Source organism: Amblyraja radiata, chromosome 27, assembly GCF_010909765.2.
Source record: "Amblyraja radiata isolate CabotCenter1 chromosome 27, sAmbRad1.1.pri, whole genome shotgun sequence".
Classification (NCBI taxonomy): domain Eukaryota; kingdom Metazoa; phylum Chordata; class Chondrichthyes; order Rajiformes; family Rajidae; genus Amblyraja; species Amblyraja radiata.
The window spans coordinates 12,435,145-12,455,306 of record NC_045982.1 but is presented as its reverse complement, the minus strand read 5'-3'; the positions used below and the strand labels follow the sequence as shown (position 1 = coordinate 12,455,306).

General features: G+C 43.8%; 1 protein-coding gene across 2 annotated transcripts in view; it reads left to right on the top strand.

The window, feature by feature from the left end:
- The window catches only part of ldlrap1 (low density lipoprotein receptor adaptor protein 1), a 47,360-nt gene extending 30,356 nt beyond the window's left edge, over positions 1-17,004 (top strand). The window contains exons 4-9 of one of the 2 annotated variants that reach the window (XM_033045153.1): positions 3,088-3,202; positions 4,635-4,707; positions 6,274-6,366; positions 8,029-8,141; positions 10,273-10,307; positions 13,127-17,004. In XM_033045153.1, the coding sequence (XP_032901044.1) occupies positions 3,088-3,202; positions 4,635-4,707; positions 6,274-6,366; positions 8,029-8,141; positions 10,273-10,307; positions 13,127-13,271 (574 nt within the window). In that variant the 3' untranslated portion in view covers positions 13,272-17,004. The remainder of the gene's footprint in view (positions 1-3,087; positions 3,203-4,634; positions 4,708-6,273; positions 6,367-8,028; positions 8,142-10,272; positions 10,308-13,126) is intronic. The other variant, XM_033045154.1, reaches the window with a different exon arrangement.
- Positions 17,005-20,162: the final 3,158 nt, after the last annotated feature.

Below are 20,162 nucleotides of genomic sequence, written 5' to 3'. Positions count from 1 at the left end.
GTCCAGGGGGGATGGGGGGCACTCAGCAGGGCCAGTTCAGAGCCGCTATAGCTCTGGGAATAAAGCTGTTTCTGAGTCTGGAGGTCCGGGCGTAGAAGGCCTTGTAACGTCTGCCGGAGGGAAGTAGTTCGAACAGACCGTTACAAGGGTGCGAGGAGTCTCGACCCAGAGTCCCGACCCAGAATTCCATCTCTCCATGTCCTCCAGAGATGTTGGCCGACCCACTGTGTTCCTCCAGCACTTACTGTTCTTTATCCTCTGGGTAATGCCACCCCGGATGACGGTGTATGATAAACAAGATGCCACATCGCTATCTGCTATGGCAGGATGTGGGTCCATATTTGCAGACCCAACCCTCAACCACATGTTCATTGCAAAAAAACATCTTGCCTCTGCTTTTATGAGGCACGTTGGCACTGGTGAAAATTTGATTGAGATTCATGGAGATCAAAGTTCTGAATTTACTTGAGTTTGCATTGAATCAAAGAGTGTTATAAATTAGCAGCAAACAGTCTGTTGGAGGGACTCGTTAACTTGAGCAGCATACGTGGGAGGGGGAGAGGTGGGGTGGAAGGAATTGCCGATGTTTCTAGTCGAAACCCGAAAGGTTGACAATCCCTCTCTTCTTTTACCCCCTCCCCACAGATGCTGCTTGACAGATGCTGCTAGTTCCTCCAGCAATGTGCTTGTTGCATCAAATTTCAGCATCTGTTGTCTCTTGTGCCTCTATTGCTATAAATGAGGCCGGTACATTGATTCAATTATCATTATCCAAAGGCAAAAATGAGCACATTTCCACTTTTTCCATCTACCTCCAACCCCAGCTACTAAAAACTGCAGTTCAGTAAGGTCTTGAGTGATTGTTGCTCATGTTTTTTCTCAGCTTTAATTTAGTTTAGAGATACAGCACGGAAACAGGCCCTTCGTCCCACCGAGTCCGCACCGACCAGCGATCCCAGCACATTATCCTACACACACTAGGGACAATTTAGACTTATACCATGCCAATGAACCTACAAACCTGTACGTCTTTGGAGTGGGGGAGGAAACCGAAGATCTCGTGCAGTTACGGGGAGAACTCCATACAGACAGCACCCGTAGTGGGGATCGAACCCAGGTCTCTGGTGCTGCAATTGCTGTAAAGCAGCAACTCTACCGCTGTGCCACCGTGACGACCATCTTTCTTAGCCTGTTCACATTTATTCTATTTTGATCACTCTTTTGAGAAAATATATATGCTACCTCCTCTGAACCTATGTCTTCTTATTCTATTCAAGCATCTTCTGTACAATTTGCTATTTTTCTTTTGTCTTCCAATTACATCATCCTGCAAGCTCATTTAGACATTGTTCTTCCATCTGAATAGCTGTGGAGGCCAAGTCAGTGGATTTAAGGCAGAGATAAATAGATTCTTGATTAGTACAGGTGTCGGAGGTGATGGTGAGAAGGCAGGAGAATGGGGTTAGGAGGGAGAGATAGATCAGCCATGATTGAATGGCAGAGCAGACTTGATGGGCTGAATGGCCTAATTCTGCTCCAAACACTTGTGATCTTATGGTACACAAAAATGCTAGAGAAACTCAGCGGGTGCAGCAGCATCTATGGAGCGAAGGAGATAGTTAATGTTTCGGGCCGAAACGTCGCCCATTTCCTTCGCTCCATAGATGCTGCTGCACCCGCTGAGTTTCTCCAGCATTTTTGTGTACCTTCGATTTTCCAGCATCTGCAGTTCCTTCTTAAACACTTGTGATCTTATGATCTTTTCAGATGAGGTGACCCATTGAACCTTTAAAGTGGACCCGAGTGATCCCCTTGCTATGTTTGGAGGGAGAAAAACAGAAAAGCTGGTCTGACAGCATTAGAGAAACAGGGAATGTTTCAGAATTGGGACCCTTCGCAAGATCTAAGAAAACGAGAAACTTGTTAGTCTGGGTAACAGTGGTGGGTGGATCAAAAGAAGCTTCTCCGATCGAGTGATGTTGCAGGTGGGATCAGATTGAGCTGCTATGGCTGTGCAGTTTGTTGCTATTATTGGCTTAGCCTACTGGGACATACCCAGACTATACAAAGAAAGGAAAAGAAAAAACAATAGCGGGCAAATATAGTTCTTGTATAGACAAGGAGAAAGAGCATACTTGATGGTTTAAAAAAAGGCACCAAATGCTGGAGTAACTCAGAGGATCAGGCAACATCCCTGGAGAACATGGGTAGGTGACGTTTCCATGTTCTATCACCTTCCGTCTCCTATCCATGTTCTCTGGAGATGCTGCCTGGCCCACTGAGTTACTCCAACACTTTGTCTTTTTTTTGTGTGTTGTTGTAAACCAGCATCTGCAGTTCCTTGGTTCTACAAACTTGATGCTGCTGTGTTTTCTACAATGGTGACTACACTGCGATACTGTTGTTGTGAAGGACTTTAGGATATCATGAGAGGCACTAAATAAATGCAGCTTCTCTGTAGATCATAAGGGGACATTTACCCCATACATTGTTGTCATATTGGCAGAGTCACGGGTCACCTGAAACGTGGGCCTTCAGTTGATGAAAGTGGAGAACATTTGATCAAAATAGCCACAGGTGCTGCAATCCAGATCCATGCATCTCATCCCCTCTCTTATATTTCCCAGCAGGTTTCATCCCTCTGCCTGCTCTTCCCACCGCCAACAGCTCTGATCATCACCCCGTTCCGCTCTTGCCCACCCCTAGCCCCCATTCCCGCCAAGTCAGCTTTCCCTCATAAATCGACTTCCAATGCAAAGAACGTGGTGTTCACGTTACCAGGGAGCTGCTCTGAATGAGTTGGATAACTTGGTGACATGCAATAGATAATTGATTGTGGGCTAAGGGCTCAGTTTGGTATGAGAGGATGTTTGGTGACCTGCACATTGCAAACCAAGACATGATTCCTTTATAGACACAACATGCTGGAGTAACTCAGTGGGACAGTCAGCATCCATGAAGAGAAGGAATGGGTGACTTTTCCTGCACATGATTCCCTTCTCATTCACTTTTCATTTCACTTGTTGTTTTATTGTTTCTTAAATTTGCCTTCTAACCCTTTTTCTTAAACATGTTTTTAAAATCTAGGATATCCTATTGTACGGCAGACAAAGCACATGATAAAGTTTTTGCCTACATTGCTCAGAGCCAGTTGAACGAGACATTGGAATGCCATGCCTTCCTGTGCACAAAGAAAAAGCTGGTGAGTTCTTGTGTCCTCATTGATGACCCTTCCTCTTTTCTTTCATGTTCGCTCCTGTTTATAAATATTCACACTTTTTAGTTTTGTTTAGAGATACATCATGGGTACAGGCCCTTTGGGTCACCGGGTCCGCGCCGACCAGCGATCCCGGCACATTAACACTATCCTACACACGTTAGGGACAATTTACACTTATGCAACGTACACAAACCCAAGCCAATTAACCTACAAACCTGTACGTCTTTGGAGTGTGGGAGGAAACTGAAGATCTCGGTGAAAACCCACACAGTCACGGGGAGAACGTACAAACTCCGTACAGGCAGCACCCATACTCTGGATCGAACCCGGGTCTCCAGCGCTGTAAGGCAGCAACTCTACCGCTGCGCCACTGTGCCACCCACAATTCCACCCTAACTAATGGTATATGCTAGCCCTTGCTGTCTCCTCCCCTTCCTTAACCCTCGAGCTGTCTCCTCCCATCCCCCCGCCCTCGGGCTCCTCCTCCTCCCTTTTTCCTTCCTTCTCCCCCCCACCCCCCATCAGTCTGAAGAAGGGTTTCGGCCCGAAACGTTGCCTATTTCCTTCGCTCCATAGATGCTGCTGCACCCGCTGAGTTTCTCCAGCATTTTTGTGTACCTTCAATGGTATATGATATGCAGTTCTAAGCAATCTCCAGACCCTATCACCCTTCTCCAACACTACTGCAGGTTTGTTTCAAAGGTCACCAGTTGCTGTCCAAGCTGGTAGTTTCTGTTGTGATAGAGCTAAGAATAATACTGTTGAGACAAAAAAGCTTAAAATAAATCTTCTCTGAATGTCTGTGTTTTCTGGAGATTCAGCACCATAGCAGAGTATTTTGTTTGATTTTTAAAAAGCCTGAATTGTGTCGAATGTCTAAGGACAGACACCACATTGTTATCTCAAGAAGATCCCTCGAGACCAGATCAATCTCTGTGCTTGCCACTAATAAACCTTTCAAAGTGTGTCAGTAAAGAGAATAGCAGATGCTGACATTAGAAGCAAAAACGTCTCCCAAATGCAACTGAGGATGTGCCATAACGTTTGAAATGTTTGCCTTTCTAGGTTCTAAGATTATTTATAGTCGGGTTCTGTTTTCTCTGAAGCGCAAACCTGGTGATATGATGAAACAAATCATTTTATCTTTCATTTTAGTGTCTCATTGCATCACCAATCAACAATTACATTTAGTTTCATCTCGGGTTAAGATCTGACATTTTCTCTGTAACCTAAAACTCTGGGTTGTTTTGAGTGCGGCAGAAAGTAACATTGCTAAATTTAGATCAAGTTGACTGCTCTTTTTGGTTAAACTTGCAAAAAAGCCATGGAAATAAGGAAGAGATTTCTTTATATCCATTTTGCCTATTCTGGATAGAAATTCTACCTCTCTAAACAATCTGTTGTCTCTTCCTAGGCTCAAGCAGTGACATTAACAGTGGCTCAAGCTTTCAAAATAGCTTTTGAATTCTGGCAAGCAGCCAAAGAAGGTAGGTTTGCTTTATCAGGGTTAAATCGTGAAAATGAACACTTATTGATCTTCCTATTTAACTGCTTCATGCTTGCAACAAAACAGTTTTGAAAAAAAACAAGCCGCCCCTTAATTCTGTGTCATCCCTTGTGATAATTGCCACATTTGGAGTGTGTTTTGTTTTGCAGTGTTTCTGCAGATTGCAGCTGCCACAGCCACAGCCACTGCCTTGCAGTGCCAAAGACCCGGGTTTGATACTGACCTCGGGTGCTGTCTGTGTGGAGTGTGCACGTTCTCCCTGTGACTGAGGGGTTCCTCCGGTTTCCTCCCACATCCCAAAGAGGTGTGGGTGTATGGGTTAAATGTGTATGGAGGATATACAGATATGAAACAGAACTAGTGCGAACGGGTGATCGGTGATCAGCATGGACTTGTAGCACCTGCTTTCATGCTGTATCTTTCAATCAATCAAACGCGTTTCTGCTTCCTTCATCGTGTTTGTAAAAGCCCTCTGGCGGAGTTCGTTCCCCAACACGCTGAGGCTCATGTTACTCTGCCTGATGTTGTATGGAAATAAATATCTGATGCCTCCCATACACGAAGGTTGATGTCTTGCCCGTCTCTATCTCTGCCTTTCGAAGCCGGTATGAATAATTTTGAGTTTGACAAGTAATTCCTCTCTTTGCGAGCGGTGGCTCGTGACAAATTGGAGTAAGAGCCACTAGGTCGCTGATTTTGCCCGAGTTGTGGATCCATGCTTTGTGTAAAATTAACAGGCCCACAAAAATATTCCCACTCTGCTCCTGCCTGTGATCAGTGGTGTTGAGTAACCACAGCTGATGCAATGCATCCTGTCATCCCTGGGGCAATGAATCATCTCTTGTCTCGTTAGTTAAATAAAATACCGATTGTCTTACAATTTCCATTTGCTATCCCGCCCCCCCCACCCCCACCCCTTCCAAAAAAAACAAAGAACATCCACGAGGAGAAAGTTTTCATCCTTTAAGTTTTAACATTGACTATATGGTAGCATCTTTAAGGAAACAAAGCATTTGTTCCCTTGCCAGCTAGCTTGCCTGTTTGTCACAGATTTTAACTTGTTGCTGTTTGTAATTCTTTTCCTCATCTGAAGGTCAGGGTTTAATGATACAGCACTTCATTGATGGGTTTGTACACTGACCTTGAGCAACAAATTATGGTTCCTTTGTCCGATGTATTGTTTTAACTTACTATCTGTTTTAGTGGAGAGAATAGAACTGGTTCAATTAGGTTTTTTTCCCCTCTTCACTAGTTTGAAAGTCTGGTCGGATCCTTTGAGGTAATGACCTGATGAAGTTGCTTCTGGGTTTCATTGTATATTTCTTGTTGTTATTATAATTATGACATTTATATTTGTAATTTTCTAACTATACATTGGCAGTTTGTTTAATGTGCCTCATGATAAATTTACCAAGGTATGCTCTTGAGAATATAGTGGGTCATGCCATATAATGATGTCTATGATGGGTAAAATAGGTAGTGGTTTATTTTCTATTGTGTCAAGTTTGTGTTGTCCCGTACAATTGATCTCTTGATCTCATTGCAGAGAAAGGGAAAAGAGCAGCGGTTGTGACAGCTGACAGTGGAGCCACTGGGAAACCTTGTTCGGAGAAATCCACCAATAACCATTTCAAAACTGGTGAGGCCATTTTACTTCTTGAAGTGGTTTAGTTTAGTTTCGAGACACAGCATGGAAACGGGCCCTATGCCCCAAGCTGACCGTTGATCACCCGTACACGTTTGGGGTGGCGCAACGGTAGAGTTGCTGCCTTACAGCACCAGAGACTCGGGTTTGATCCCGACTGTGTGCTGTCTGTACGGAGCTTGAATGTTCTACCTGGGACCACGTGGATTTTCTCCAGGTGCTCCAGTTTCCTCCCACATTCCAAAGACATGTAGGTTGATTAACTCTGCAGATTGTCCCTGGTGTTGATAGTGCTAGTGTACGGGGTGATCGTTGGCCAGCGTGGACTCGGTGGGCCAAAGGGCCTGTTTCCACGTTGTAACTCTAAACTATAAATTAGTTCTATAATATCCCACTTTCACACCCTACACACAGGGGGCAATTTACAGAAGCCAATAAAACTACAAACTTGCACGTCTTTGCGATGTGGGAGAAAACTGGAGGAAACCCATGTGATCGCAGGTAGAATGTGCAAACTCTGAGCAAACAGTACCTGTAGTCAGGATTAAACCCCACGGCTCCAGCACTGTGAGGCAGAAGCTCTACTGCTGAGCTACTGTGCTGCCCATTATCCCATCCCTGCTGCGGTGATCCCATCTGCGAAGTACAAAGAGCACAGGGTATCGTGGGCTGAGAATGTTGCTCGGAGACGGTGCTGAGATGTGCAGCACCTATTTTGCCCTTTGCTTCCAGTCCTCCTTGCATGAAACTCCACAATCTAGTGGCAAAGCTGTGCCGTTTGTGGTCTTCACCGCACGATTGTCCTACTTTCTCTGGCTTGGAAGCGGATCATGTGCAATAATTGCAGCTTATGAAAGATGCTTTGGAGCACCGGAGGTCATAATACTTTGAACTTGCGCTCCACAGCACAGGAAATGACACTGCTTTTGCGGATGTGAACCTGAATTTTGGATCCTCCTGGAAAAGGATGAATCGGAACAGATTTATTTCAATAACTTTATTTTAACTATGTAGTTTAACTCAAAGTTTTATCTCAAAAAAATAAATCTGTTTTGTGCACTCCATCTGGTGCTTCTGTATCTTTTGAGTTGCTCAAGGAATAGACTTCATGAGGGGCTGTTTCTTGAAGATATTGCTCCTTAGGCAGATGTCTTTCAGTAAAACTCATCCTGTTCATAACCATCGAACTGGGTAGATACTGGGCTGATTGGGGGAGGTGTGAATTATTTTTGCACACAATTAATTTAAACTTTGGATGTGAAAATGTTCTTGTCCGTGGTTGAGCTGCTTTGCGGCAATGTTCACAGTTGCATTCTCCGTCTGGCAATCTTTCCAAGGTGGGGAAGGGAACTAGGGAAATCAGTGTCGAGATGCTGTACACAGTCTTATTCCTGTTGTAGGTACACAAAAATGCTGGAGAAACTCAGCGGGTGCAGCAGCATCTATAGAGCGAAGGAAATGGGCAACGTTTCGGGCCGAAACGTTGCCTATTTCCTTCGCTCCATAGATGCTGCTGCACCCGCTGAGTTTCTCCAGCATTTTTGTGTACCTTCGATTTTCCAGCATCTGCAGTTCCTTCTTGAACACTTATTCCTGTTGTAGCTGGACTGTTTGGTAATAAATAACAAATTTTTTTTTTTTTCAACTTCCGTACAGAAGTAGCGACAGGGGATTTGTTGGATTTAACAGAAGGTGCAAAACCTGCAAACCATAGAAGAGAGCTGTCCGACGCAGATAAGAAATACTCTGCCAATGACAACCTTGTGTGGGTAAGAACATCGGTCCCGAGCAAGAAAGCGCTGTTATTAATCAACCTATAGTTGTAGAAAGGGACACAAAGTTCGAGACTAACTCAGCGTGCCAGGTAGCATCCTTGGAGAACATGGATTGAGACCCTTCTTTAGACTCTCGTTTCAGGTCGAGACCCTAATTCAGATCTCAACCCGAAACGTCACCTATGCACGTTCTCCAGAGATGCTGCCTGACCTGCTAACTTACTCCAGCACTTTGTGTCCTTTTGTGTATTAACCAGCATCTGCAGTTCATTGTTTCTGCAATTGTAGAAATCTTGCTTCATTTTCATAAAAACAGCTTGCGCATCGATTAAAATCTTTGCACCGGATGTTATAAGCAAAGGCGGAAAACCCGGGGGGGGGGGGGGGGGCAGAGGGGACACGCCCCCCCATGTTTTGAGAGGTGGGGGACATCCCCCCCCCAAGTTTTTGTGATCCCGATTTTAAAATTGCCGTTTTTAGCGCTGGATTCAGCCTCCGAAACCTCGCGCGTGTGTGAGTGTGCGCGTGGCCGCCAAAAAATTGTGCCCCGTCCCCTCCATGTTTTGATAGTGAGTTCCGTTCTTGGTTATAAGACAGTGAGAAACCAGCTGACTAGGGGTGCGGTGGGTGCAACCCTTGGACATGTTTCCGTTAATCCTGATAGTATTCCTCGGTGGTGTAGCGGTAAATCGCCATTTCTGTGGGTCACATATCTGCAGGATTCATATGATCCTGAAGCAGTAACAGAAGGGAAAGTTTTAACCCAGTGAACAAACATGTGGATTGTAAATGGGGTGGAATTCTCAGCAGTTGGCACTTGAGAACCAGCTTGCTGAGATTTATGGAGGCAAATTAAATAAGCCAAGCTGCTCCCAGAGGCAGATTAGCATTTATAATGTAATATGTTGCATTCTAACGGAATTGGTCATTAAGTTCCTGCTTTGAGAGTTTCACTCAGAGCAGCTAGTTTTCCCAGACCAGGGGAAACTCCACCATCTCTGCAGTCTGCTCTCATGTACTCCACGCCTGCCTGTTGATCGGTTTGGCTTCTTGTTGGATACTCCCACCCATCCTGCACCTTAGACGTTAGAGATACAGCGCGGAAACAGGCCCTTTGACCCACCGAGTCCACGCCGACCAGCGATACACTAGCATTATCCTCCACACTAGGGCCAATTTTCAATTTTACCAAAGCCAATTAGCCTACAAACCTGCACATCTTTGGGGTGTGGGTGGAAACCGGAGCACCCGGAGAAAGCCCACATGGTCACAGGAAGAACTTACAAACTCCGTACAAACTCCATGCAGACAGCACTGGAAGTCAGGATCGAACCCGGGTCTCTGGCGCTGTAATGCCCCTGTCCCACTTAGGAAACCTGAACAGAAACCTCTGGAGACTTTGCGCCCCACCCAAGGTTTCCGTGCGGTTCCCGGAGGTTTTTGTCAGTCTCCCTACCTGCTTCCACTACCTGCAACCTCCGGCAACCACCTACAATCTCTGGGAACCGCACGGAAACCTTGGGTGGGGCGCAAAGTCTCCAGAGGTTTCCGTTCAGGTTTCCTAAGTGGGACAGGGGCATTAGGCAGCATCTCTACCGGTGCACCACAATGTCGTCCCTGCCGTTATAACACAGCTCATTCGGATCCAAACCCTTATCCTCCAGGGTGACTTCAGTTTACACATTGTCCCTGAAATTGCCGGCCACTTCCTTCTTTATTATTTCCTCTCCCGCACACGCTGCCACGTCCCACAATTTGTGCAGTGTTGCTAACCCTCCTAGTTTAAATGTGGACCATTATTTGACACAAAATGCTGGAGTAACTCAACGTGGCAACAGCATCTATGGACAAAATGGATAGGTGATGTTTCGGATCGGGATCCTTCTTCAGTAGGGCCGGTGGGGGAGGAAAAACTGGAAGGGAAAAGAGGCAGGACAAATCAAAGCTGACATCAGATGACCTCTGGGGAAGGGGTTCCTGGATAGGCAGGTTGTTGGATTGTACTATTCTCCAGTTACTCTAACATTTTGTGTCTATCTTTGGTATTAATCAGCATCAGCAGTTCCTTTCTGTTCCATTAGTTGAATAGATTGGTATTAAAATTATATTTTCATTATATTTTCAGGAAATAAACGATGATCTGGATGAAGCCTTTGCAAGGTAAAACTGAGTTTGTCCCCTTTTGCTGTTTAAAATGTCTACCCTATGTGTAAATTGTCCCGCTGGGCAGCACAGAATGACCAAAATGATCTTGCCATGCGCCCATCTCATCTCTCCTTTTGACTTTTCCAAGCTGCAATTGGGACAGCTTTAACTCAGCTACAGGTAATTGCTGTGAATGCATGCGTTGAAACTCTCAGCCAACCAACCCTGCATCACTTCATCTCTGCACGGAGTGTAACGACAAATGTACGCACCAGAATTCCGGTTCACTTGACTCGGGTTTCACCCTGCTGAGTTTAATTGCCTGTTGTCAATCAGACTAGGGGGGGGGGTCATGTTGTGCAGAGAGAATGTGGTACATCTTTGTGACTAATTATTTTGCGTACAAAATCCTCCTCACTACCACGTCATTCATTTTGGATTTGGGAATGCATCGAGCATGAGTTTGTTTCTTTTGCCTGAAAATATGTCATTAGTAAATCTAGAGCTAAATAAAATAAAATTCTAATGATAATAAAATGATATCGCCAGTATCGATAGTAACTAAAATGTGAACGCAAGTTCCTGACATATGGACCTGCTTATTTTCGGCGTAGTTCTGTTGATTTGTTTTACTGAGTGTTTTCAGTGTCTGCGGAGGGCAAAGCAAAGCTAGTGTTACACAGCAGTGAACCTCCATCAGTGTTTGGATTTCCAGTTTCTGCAGCATTTTGGAATTAATGATAGCAATCCAAATCATCGTTGGTTGGGGGAGGATGTTGAAAAGTGTACAGTTGCCAAATTCGGATGACTTTTGTGTTCCTTGGCTGTTAAATTGCAATTCTTGCACGTTAATTATTTTTAGTTAAAGAACAGTGAACTAAGAACAGCGGCCATGCAATAACTGTGTATCTGTTAAGTAGTGAAAGGAGCCTTTGCTTGTGCAGTAATTGTAGTGTAACAACATTATGGAAGTATTTAGCAGCAGACGGAGCAGTCAAGTTAGATTTTAAACAGAAGAAACTGGGTACAATGTTGATCACTCTTTTGCTTAGGTGTAAGGGGGAGGCTGGGCAGGTTAGGACTTTATTCCTTGGAGAGCAGAAGGATGATGGGTGATCTTGTAGAGGTGTATAAGATCATGAGGGGAATAAGAAGGCTGAATGCACAGAATCTTTTATCCAGAGTATGTGAATCAAGAATCGGAGGACATAGGTTTAAGGTGAGAGGAGAAATATTTAATATGACCTTGAGTGGCAACTTTCTCACACAAGAGGGTGGTGAGTACATGAAACGAGCTGCCAGAGGAGGTAGTTGAGGCAGGTACTAGAGCAACATTTAAAAAACATTTTGACAGGTACATGGATAAAAAAGGTTTAGAGGGATATGGACTAGATGTGGACTGGTGGGACTAGTGTAGATGAGGCATCTTGGCCGACATGGGCAAGTTGGGCTGAAGGGCCTGTTATTGTTCTGACATGAGGAAGCAATGCATTTTTCATGGTTAAAACAGGTTTTATTTGGTTGCCTATTTGCTTGGTGTACCACTGCTTTCAATTTTATTCCCTGCCTTCTATTCTGTAACATTTGACATTTCAATGCAGTGTATAGATCAGTTGCAGATATGGGTGCAGAAATGGGAGATGGAGTTTAATTCGAGCAAGCGTGAACTGCTGTTCTTTTGACAGTTGAATGTTTGGGGAAAGTATACAGTTAATGGCAAGACTCTTAACAGCATTGACGTACAAAGGGATCTTAGGACCCAGGTCCAAGGCTCCTAGAAAGCGGCAACACAAATAGACAGCATGTGAAAGAAGGCATCTGGTAAGCTTGCCTTCAACGGTTGAGGTATTGAGTAAAAAGGTAAGAAAGTCATGCACCTTTATAAAACTTTGGTAAGCCGCATTTGGAGGATTGTTCCTGCCACCTCATTACAGGAAGGATGTAGAGGCTCTGGAAAGATGTAGAAAAGGTTCACCAAAATACTGGCTAGATGAGAGGGTATTTAGATACAAGGAGAGGTTGGACAAAAGTTGCATTGTTTTCTCTGGTGTGTCAGGCTGAGGAACATGATCTGATAGAGGTTTACAAAACGATGAGCGGCATAGATAGAATAGTCAGTCAGAACAACTTTCCCAGTGTAACAATGATGAAGACTGGCGGGTATATTTTACAGTCAGGGGGAAAGTTTAACGGAGATGTCCCCCACTTTTACAGAGTGGGTGACACATGGAGAGCGCTGCCAGGTGTGGTGGTGGAAGCATGTACGATAATGTTTAAGAGGCAATTGGATAAGTACATGGATATGCAGGGAATGGAGGGCTATGGACCATATACAGGCAGAGGGAAATAGTTCAACTGCATCATATTCGTCATATGAGCCAATGGGCCGGTTCTTGCGTTGTACTCATCTATGTTCAAAATTGTCTAGAGCATAGAAGAGTACAGAATTGTCTTCAAAATCTGCCAATCCACAAATTGGCAGAAACACATCATTAGGTAAATGAGAGAAAACTCCACTAGATGGCAACCTATCAATGCTGGATGCCAAACATGCTCTAGGGTTGCTGGCTGACATGCTGAGTTACTCCAGCACTTTGCGGTTTTGCTGAAGAATCCAGAATTCACAGTTCCTTGTGTCGACATGCCTATGAGTTGTGATGTGCTGGACTCCTTGGCGGGGAGCCTGGAATTGTTTAGTGATTTGCTGTTTAAGCCACTACTGCCAGCAGTGGTAGTATTCTTTGAAATGAATGGACATTTCTGTACCTTGATCATTTTTCTTTGTCACGGCGACTGATGTAAAACCCTGATCCTTCCCCACCTTTCTCTTTCAGGCTGGCTCAGTCTCGAACAAATCCTCAGTTTCTGGACATCGGGGTGAGCCCCCAGGACATGCAGACGGAAGAGTGTTTAACTCCAACGGACTGGGAAAAATGTGACGTTGGAGTCACTGAAAAAGATGACCTGTTTGGGCTCTGATACCTCGAGGGCCATGGAGAATGAATGGCTTGGCCCAAAAATGGAACTGACCTCCCTGTGTGAAACGAAGCTCGGCACCTTCTGACTGTAAGACGGAATACTTGAAGGGTCGTTTATGGAAAGGAACTTTGATTTGAGCGACTGTGTTGTTGCAGGACTGAAACAGTCTTGTGCTGCTGCCTTTAAAGATGTCCAGACCAAAGCTATCAAACGGACTTGAAATAAATCTATTCAACCACTCACATTCCATCCTTGGTTGGTGTTGATAGGCTGCACGTTGCCTATGCATTTGAAAAGTTACTAGTGAAAATAAATTCCTTAAAAGACTACATGTAGATAAATGATTTGCAATAAATATTAACCAATTATAAAATGCCTTTTTACAATAATTATTCTCACTAAATGAACAAGTATGTTAATTTCACTTGGCATTTGGATTATTCCAAATGCCAAGTGACTAAAGTAGCACAGATTCTCACTTGGTAATTATTTTTGTAACCTTATTAAGATGTTCGGAAAAGTAAGAAGAAAAATACTGCAGATGCTGGAAATCTGAAAATAAATAAAGTAGCAAGTGCTGAAAATATTCAGCAGGTCAGGCGGTATCCATGGAAAGAGAAATGTATGTGGTTTCAGGTGACGGCTTCTATCTCGTGACTTGGGTCTGCATTGTATCAGCTCAGATGATGAGACTTTCAATGGAGTTCTTGGTTCATTCTGGCTTGCTTCCCTTCCACATCTCCCATGACTACTTTTTGTACCTTTCTCACATCTTCATCAACTGATCGTCCTTGGCGGTTTCTGCCACCTTTCCACGGGAAGGCACAACACTGCCCTGCCTTTCCGCAATCTGACTGTAATTCAACCAAAGTTCCCGTGCAACCGCAGGAGATACAGAACCTGTCCTTTTCCCTCTTGCCTCCCCATCATCCAGGGATGCAAACAGCCCTTCCAGGTGAAGCAACAACTCACTTCCCCTCCAATCTAGTCTATTTCATTCATCAAAACATGGTATCCTTGTCAGTAGAGGCTCCGAAGGTACAATGTGGTGCACCTGTGCTCAGTGTAAATGGATAACCCTGAGCTTCCTATTTGCCTGCCACTTTAATTTTCATTCCTGCTCCCATTGATTTGTTTGCCTTTGGCCTCTTGTACAACTGTAGCAAAGCCCAACATAAGCCTGAGGAACTGCACCTCAACTTTCATCTTCATTCTGGTGTCAATATTGAGTTCTGCAACTTTGGATAACTTAAGGGCCTGTTCCACTTTCCTGAGTTATTCACGAATTCTCCCGAGTTTTCTAACTCGCAGAATGTTCGTGACGAGTCCGTAGGAGACCGTGGATATATCGTAGCGGCTCGTTATGCCAACCGTAGGTACTCGGGGCTATTTTCTTACTCGTGGACATTTTTCATCAGACGGAAAAAACGTCCCGACTTACCTGATGCCATGAGTACCTACGGCTGGCATAACGAGCCGCTACGATATATCCACGGACTCCTACGGACTCGTCACGAACATTCTGCGAGTTTGAAAACTCAGGAGAATTTGTGAATAACTCGGGAAAGTGGGACAAGCCCTTTACTTGACTTCTTGCTTTGCATCAGAACTGGTCAGTTCTGCTGTAGGAAATATTCCAGCAAGATTATGCCAGAGTGCGGCGACTCTTTGTGTGCTCTTCCCAGAGAAGGAATGACCATCACCTGTTTCAATCACTCCACTCTTTTAAATATCTTCTCTAGTTATATTCCACACTCTGCATCTTCTATTATACTCGAGTTTGACGATTGCATTTATGTATCGTATCTGATCTGTTTGGATGGCATGCAGAACAAAGCTCTTCACTGTACCTCAGTACACATGACAATGATAAACCTAAACCTATCATTAGCTAATTTCCCCCCAGAATATTTGGATAGATTGGCGCTGGCCTGGGCATTTCCTATAGTTTAGAACTTTAATGCATTTACTTTCCATTGTTTATGTTGTCTTTGAACATTTTCATTAACCTATCAACCCAATGGCTTAATCCACCAGAGATACAAGGAACTGCAGATGCTGGAATCTTAAGCAATGGACAGGCGATATTTCAGGTTGGGTCTGAAGAAGTGTCCTGACCTGAAATGCCACCTGTCCATTCCTTCCCCAGATGTTGCCTGACCCACTGAGTTCCTACAGTATCTTAACTTGCATATACCACACACTTCCACGGCAATCCTGGCTTTGTCCTACCAGAGAGATTGGATTTGACCTACTCATCCATTGCAACTTACAACGAATTGTCATTCATTCCTAATTCTGACAGTGCTTCCAACCTGAGAATATTATTCTATTTCTCTCTGCACATGCTGCCTCGCCTGCTGAGTGTTTCCAGAAGGTTTTTTATAACCATATTTAGTTTTTCCTTTGTGTATTATATAGCTAATGTATTATTGTGATACACAATGTTATTAAAAACATTTCATGTCCATTACATTTCCAATTTCTTGTTGCCATTGCTTAAGTTGAATAACAAAATTCCCTCCCAAAATGTTTGAAGGGTGAAAACAGAATTTATCCTTCAATCTTTTCATTCCTGTTGTAATCCAATCTGCTTGTCACTCATTTAAAAGTGAAGATCAAAAATTGAGCGGCACGGTGGCGCAGCGGTAGAGCTGCTGCCTTGCAGCGCCAGAGACCCGGGTTCGATCCTGACAACGGGCGCTGTCTGTAAGGAGCTTATACGTTCTCCCCGTGACCTGCGTGGGTTTTCTCCGAGATCTTCGGTTTCCTCCCACACTCCAAAGACGTACAATTTGTAGGTTAATTGGCTTGCTATAAATGTACATTGTCCCTGGAGTGTGTAGGATAGTGCCAGTGTGCGGAGTTGGATAGGAGTGTGTAGGATAGTGCCAATGGCTGGTTGGCGTGGACTCGGTGGGCTGAAGGGCCTGTTTCCGCGCTGTATCTCTAAACTAAACATCCAGTGAAAGCTATTTCCTGCAAATATCCAAAAGAAATAGCAACAACTGCAAAAGTGACACTGACCTTGGAGTGGAATATTTTCATTGTGAACCACTTCATATACAATACAGAAAAAGTTATACTTTACAGAGTTGTATTTGAAAGGTAGTTTTATTTGTGAATAATTTTCTAATCCTGCTTTGGTTCAAAGATAATTGGCACCCTAATTAATAGATCAAATGGAATAAATAGACAACTTGCATTTGTAATGATACATAAATCCAAATCCTCTAAGTTGTTTTCATGCACTTATTGGGAGAAAAGGACACTTTACCGTTTTGTTTTTCTCCTGTTCTCGAGCAAGCAAGCCAAAGTAGATTACATTTTGTAATGTAGCTATAGAACTCCTGTTCATCAAACTCTGATCATGAGAAAAATGTATAAGGAGCAACAAAAGAGGCCAACATCATAACTGGACCAAACCATCTTTCTTCATAGAATAATTTCCACTTCAGCTATTGTGTTTAGTTTATTACAAATGACATTTCCAAACAACACAATGTGGTTCTCAACTGTACCAATCTTATGAGAAACCTTTAATGGATTATGTTTGATAAGGTGGGTTCAGTGTGGTTCATGCAGTGGTTTTTTCTTAATTATTCCTGTTGTCCGAGTTATTTGCAATAACTAATATATGACCTTGGAATGGTGATAACATTGTTGCTATGCCTCACAATGATAAATAAACTCACTACTGCCAAGTTGGTTGTTTAACAATATTGTAAAAAAACTCTCTGGTGTGCATTTTGTTAATTTGTTTTAGCCGCTGTTTAAATGCTCCGTGATTATTGTATTATTCATACTGGATGTTCCTTCAATTTTCTGATTTTTGTTGCTGTTCAACTCTATAACCTCTAGTGGGTAGAGGGGTATATAAACTACAGCCTCTGGTTTTTAGTCATCTATTACTGCTTTGCTTTGGCCATATTGGTTCTAAGGCATGATGCTTCTTGGAGGAGGGCGGGTTACGATGAATCCTCACTATTGCCTTTATCTCATTGCCCACCAGGGTTCGCTAGCAACCATTTAGAGTTTGTTCAAACACTGAAACAAAGAACTGCAGATGCTGGTTTAAACCAAAGATACACACAAAGTGCTGGAGTAACTCAGCGGGTCAGGCAACATCTTTGGAGAAAAAGGATGGGTCATCCTCTTTTTTTTTTGAGTTTATCTTTTCCAAATGTCCGGTACTTGGGAATATATTGGTCTCACAATCTTGGTTACAAACTTCTACAGATGCACCATATAAAGCATATTGTCCGACTGCTTCACAGCTTGGTCTGGGAACAGCTGCCCAAAACTGCAAGCAATTGTAGAGAGTTGTAGATGTAGCCCACACAGACCGGGTTTCCCACCATTGACTCCATCAACACTGCACGCTGCCTTGGAAAAACAGCCAACATAATCAAAGACTTGTCCAACCCTGGTCACTTCACCTCCTCCTCCCTGCTCCCATCCAGCCAAAGGTACAGAAGCTTGAAAGCATGCACCACCAGACTCAGGAACAGCTTCCACCCCTTTGATACCACAAGCTAGAGTATTGTCCCATTTTGGACTTCGCTCTGCAATGCTGCAAACTATACTCTGCACTCACTATCTTCCCCTTTGCTCTATATGTCGTACTTGAGTTTGACGTGATTATGTTTATGTACATATATATCTGATCGGTTTGGATAGCGCAAACCTGGTTTCCACGGTGTCAAAGCAAGGAATAGCAGATGCTGGTTTACAAAAAGGACACAAATTGCTGGAGTAACTGAAAGGATCAGGCAGCATCTCTGGAGAACATGGATAGGTGACGTTTCTGGTCGGGACCCTTCTGAAGAGATGCTGCCTGACCCATTGTGTTAATCCAGCACTTTGTATCTGCCCTGATAGTTCCACTCTGATCATTTAATTCCCCCTTTTTTTAGTTTAGATTAGAGATACAATGTGGCAAACAGCCCCTTAGTGCACTGTGCCCATGACAACCAACAATCACCCATACACTATGATACACCACCAGGGCAATTTACATTAGTCAATTACCCTACAAACCCACACCTTTTTTTAGATACAAAATGCTTTTATTCGAACAAACACATACAGAGTAGTAACAAAATCAAGATTGCCATCAGCAGTTTACAAACAAACCATTATCAAATTAAAATATCAGCAACTTTATTTACAAAACACTCTACCCCCTGTGGCGACCAGTGTTCACGGAAGGTCTCCAGAGTCTCCATGGACACCCACACATTTTTGTGGAGTACGGGAGGTAACCAGAGCACCCAGAGAAAACCCACGCGGTCATGGGGAGAACATACACTCTTACAGGCAGCACTTGTAGTCAGGATCAAGCCCGGGTCTCTGGCGTTGTACGGCAGCAACTCTACCTTGAGGAGCTTCACGGCAATGTAAACATTCACCAACAATGCGAGTGATTCTTTGCTCTACACCAAGGTGTAAAACATGCAGGCTGCTGTAGTAACGAGGTTTAACTCTGCTAATGTAGCCCCAGAAACAGCTGGCTCCTGCAAACGACCATCAGACTGTGGGAGGAGCAGCGAGATAATTGCACAGCCCATGTAAAAAGAAACAAACAAATTGGATAGACATACGGGAAGGTGAAATCCATGCTGAGATGTGATGCGTGACTAAGTAGCTGTGCCTGGGAGCAACGGTAGGTCAAGCCCCGTTGTTTATCTCTGCTAAGAGCCGGGTTACTGACCTGGCGTGAGTCATTAACCATCAAGAATGTAATGCTTTTCAGAATAAAGTCTTGTTTATTTTTGTACTGGAAGCTGAGACACAAGCTTGGGAAAAGCAGATGATCAGGGAATGTTATTAATGGTATTTGGTCAGAAGTTTAGAAGGAAAAAAATCGCTGCCCATCAGAGAGTATTGTGAATCATTTTAAAACTCAAAGTTGGTGTAACAGGAGTTGGTTTCGCATCTTATCTGGATGAGATTAATAATAATAATAATAATGGATGGGATTTATATAGCGCCTTTCTAATACTCAAGGCGCTAGATTACAACTGTAACCTGACTCAGATACAAGGACATTACCACTGAAAAAATTGGGATTCTAATTTTTTAATTCACTGTTATTTTTGCAATTAAATGATTGGGTTTTAAGAACACATACCCTTGAGTCCGAGAATGATGTCTTATGGAATCATTGGTTGCAGAGTCATAAATTGTACAGCATTGAAACAGCCCCTTTGGCTGACTGTGTCCATGCTGACCTTCATGCCCATCTATACTAATCCCACTGGCCTGCACTGATTCCATGTCCCTCTGTGCCCTGCTCATTCTAGTATCTGTCCAGATGCCTTGTAAATGTTGTTACTCTTCCTGCCTCCACCACCTCCTCTAGTAGCTCATTCCAGTTACCAACTATTCTGTGTGAAACATTCACCCTTTAAACAAGGGTGCAATCCCCACCTCGGGTGAAGTTTGCATATTGTCCCCATAACGGTCTGGATTTTCTCCGGGCGCCACGGTTTCATTCCACACCCCAAAGATGTGTTGGTTAATTGGCCTCTGAAAATTGCCCCTAGTGTGTAGGGAAAGGATGCACAAGCATAATAACCTAGAACTTGTGTCAACAGGTGATCAATGGTCGGCTCCGACTCGATGGCCCGAAGGGTGTATTTCCTGGTTTTATCTCTAAACTATATTGAATTTGACTCTAGTGCAAGTGCAAATACTCATGAGCATTGCAAACAAAAAACATGCTTTACCACATACTGAAGGCAAGCCATCAGTATGAAGAGAGGTCCCGACCCGAATGTTCGCCCATCCTCCAGCACCTTGTGTCTATCTTTGGCCCCAAGCCAAAACTTTGTCCATTTCCCACTGCAGATGCTGCCTGACCTGCTAAGATTCTCCAGCAATTTGCTT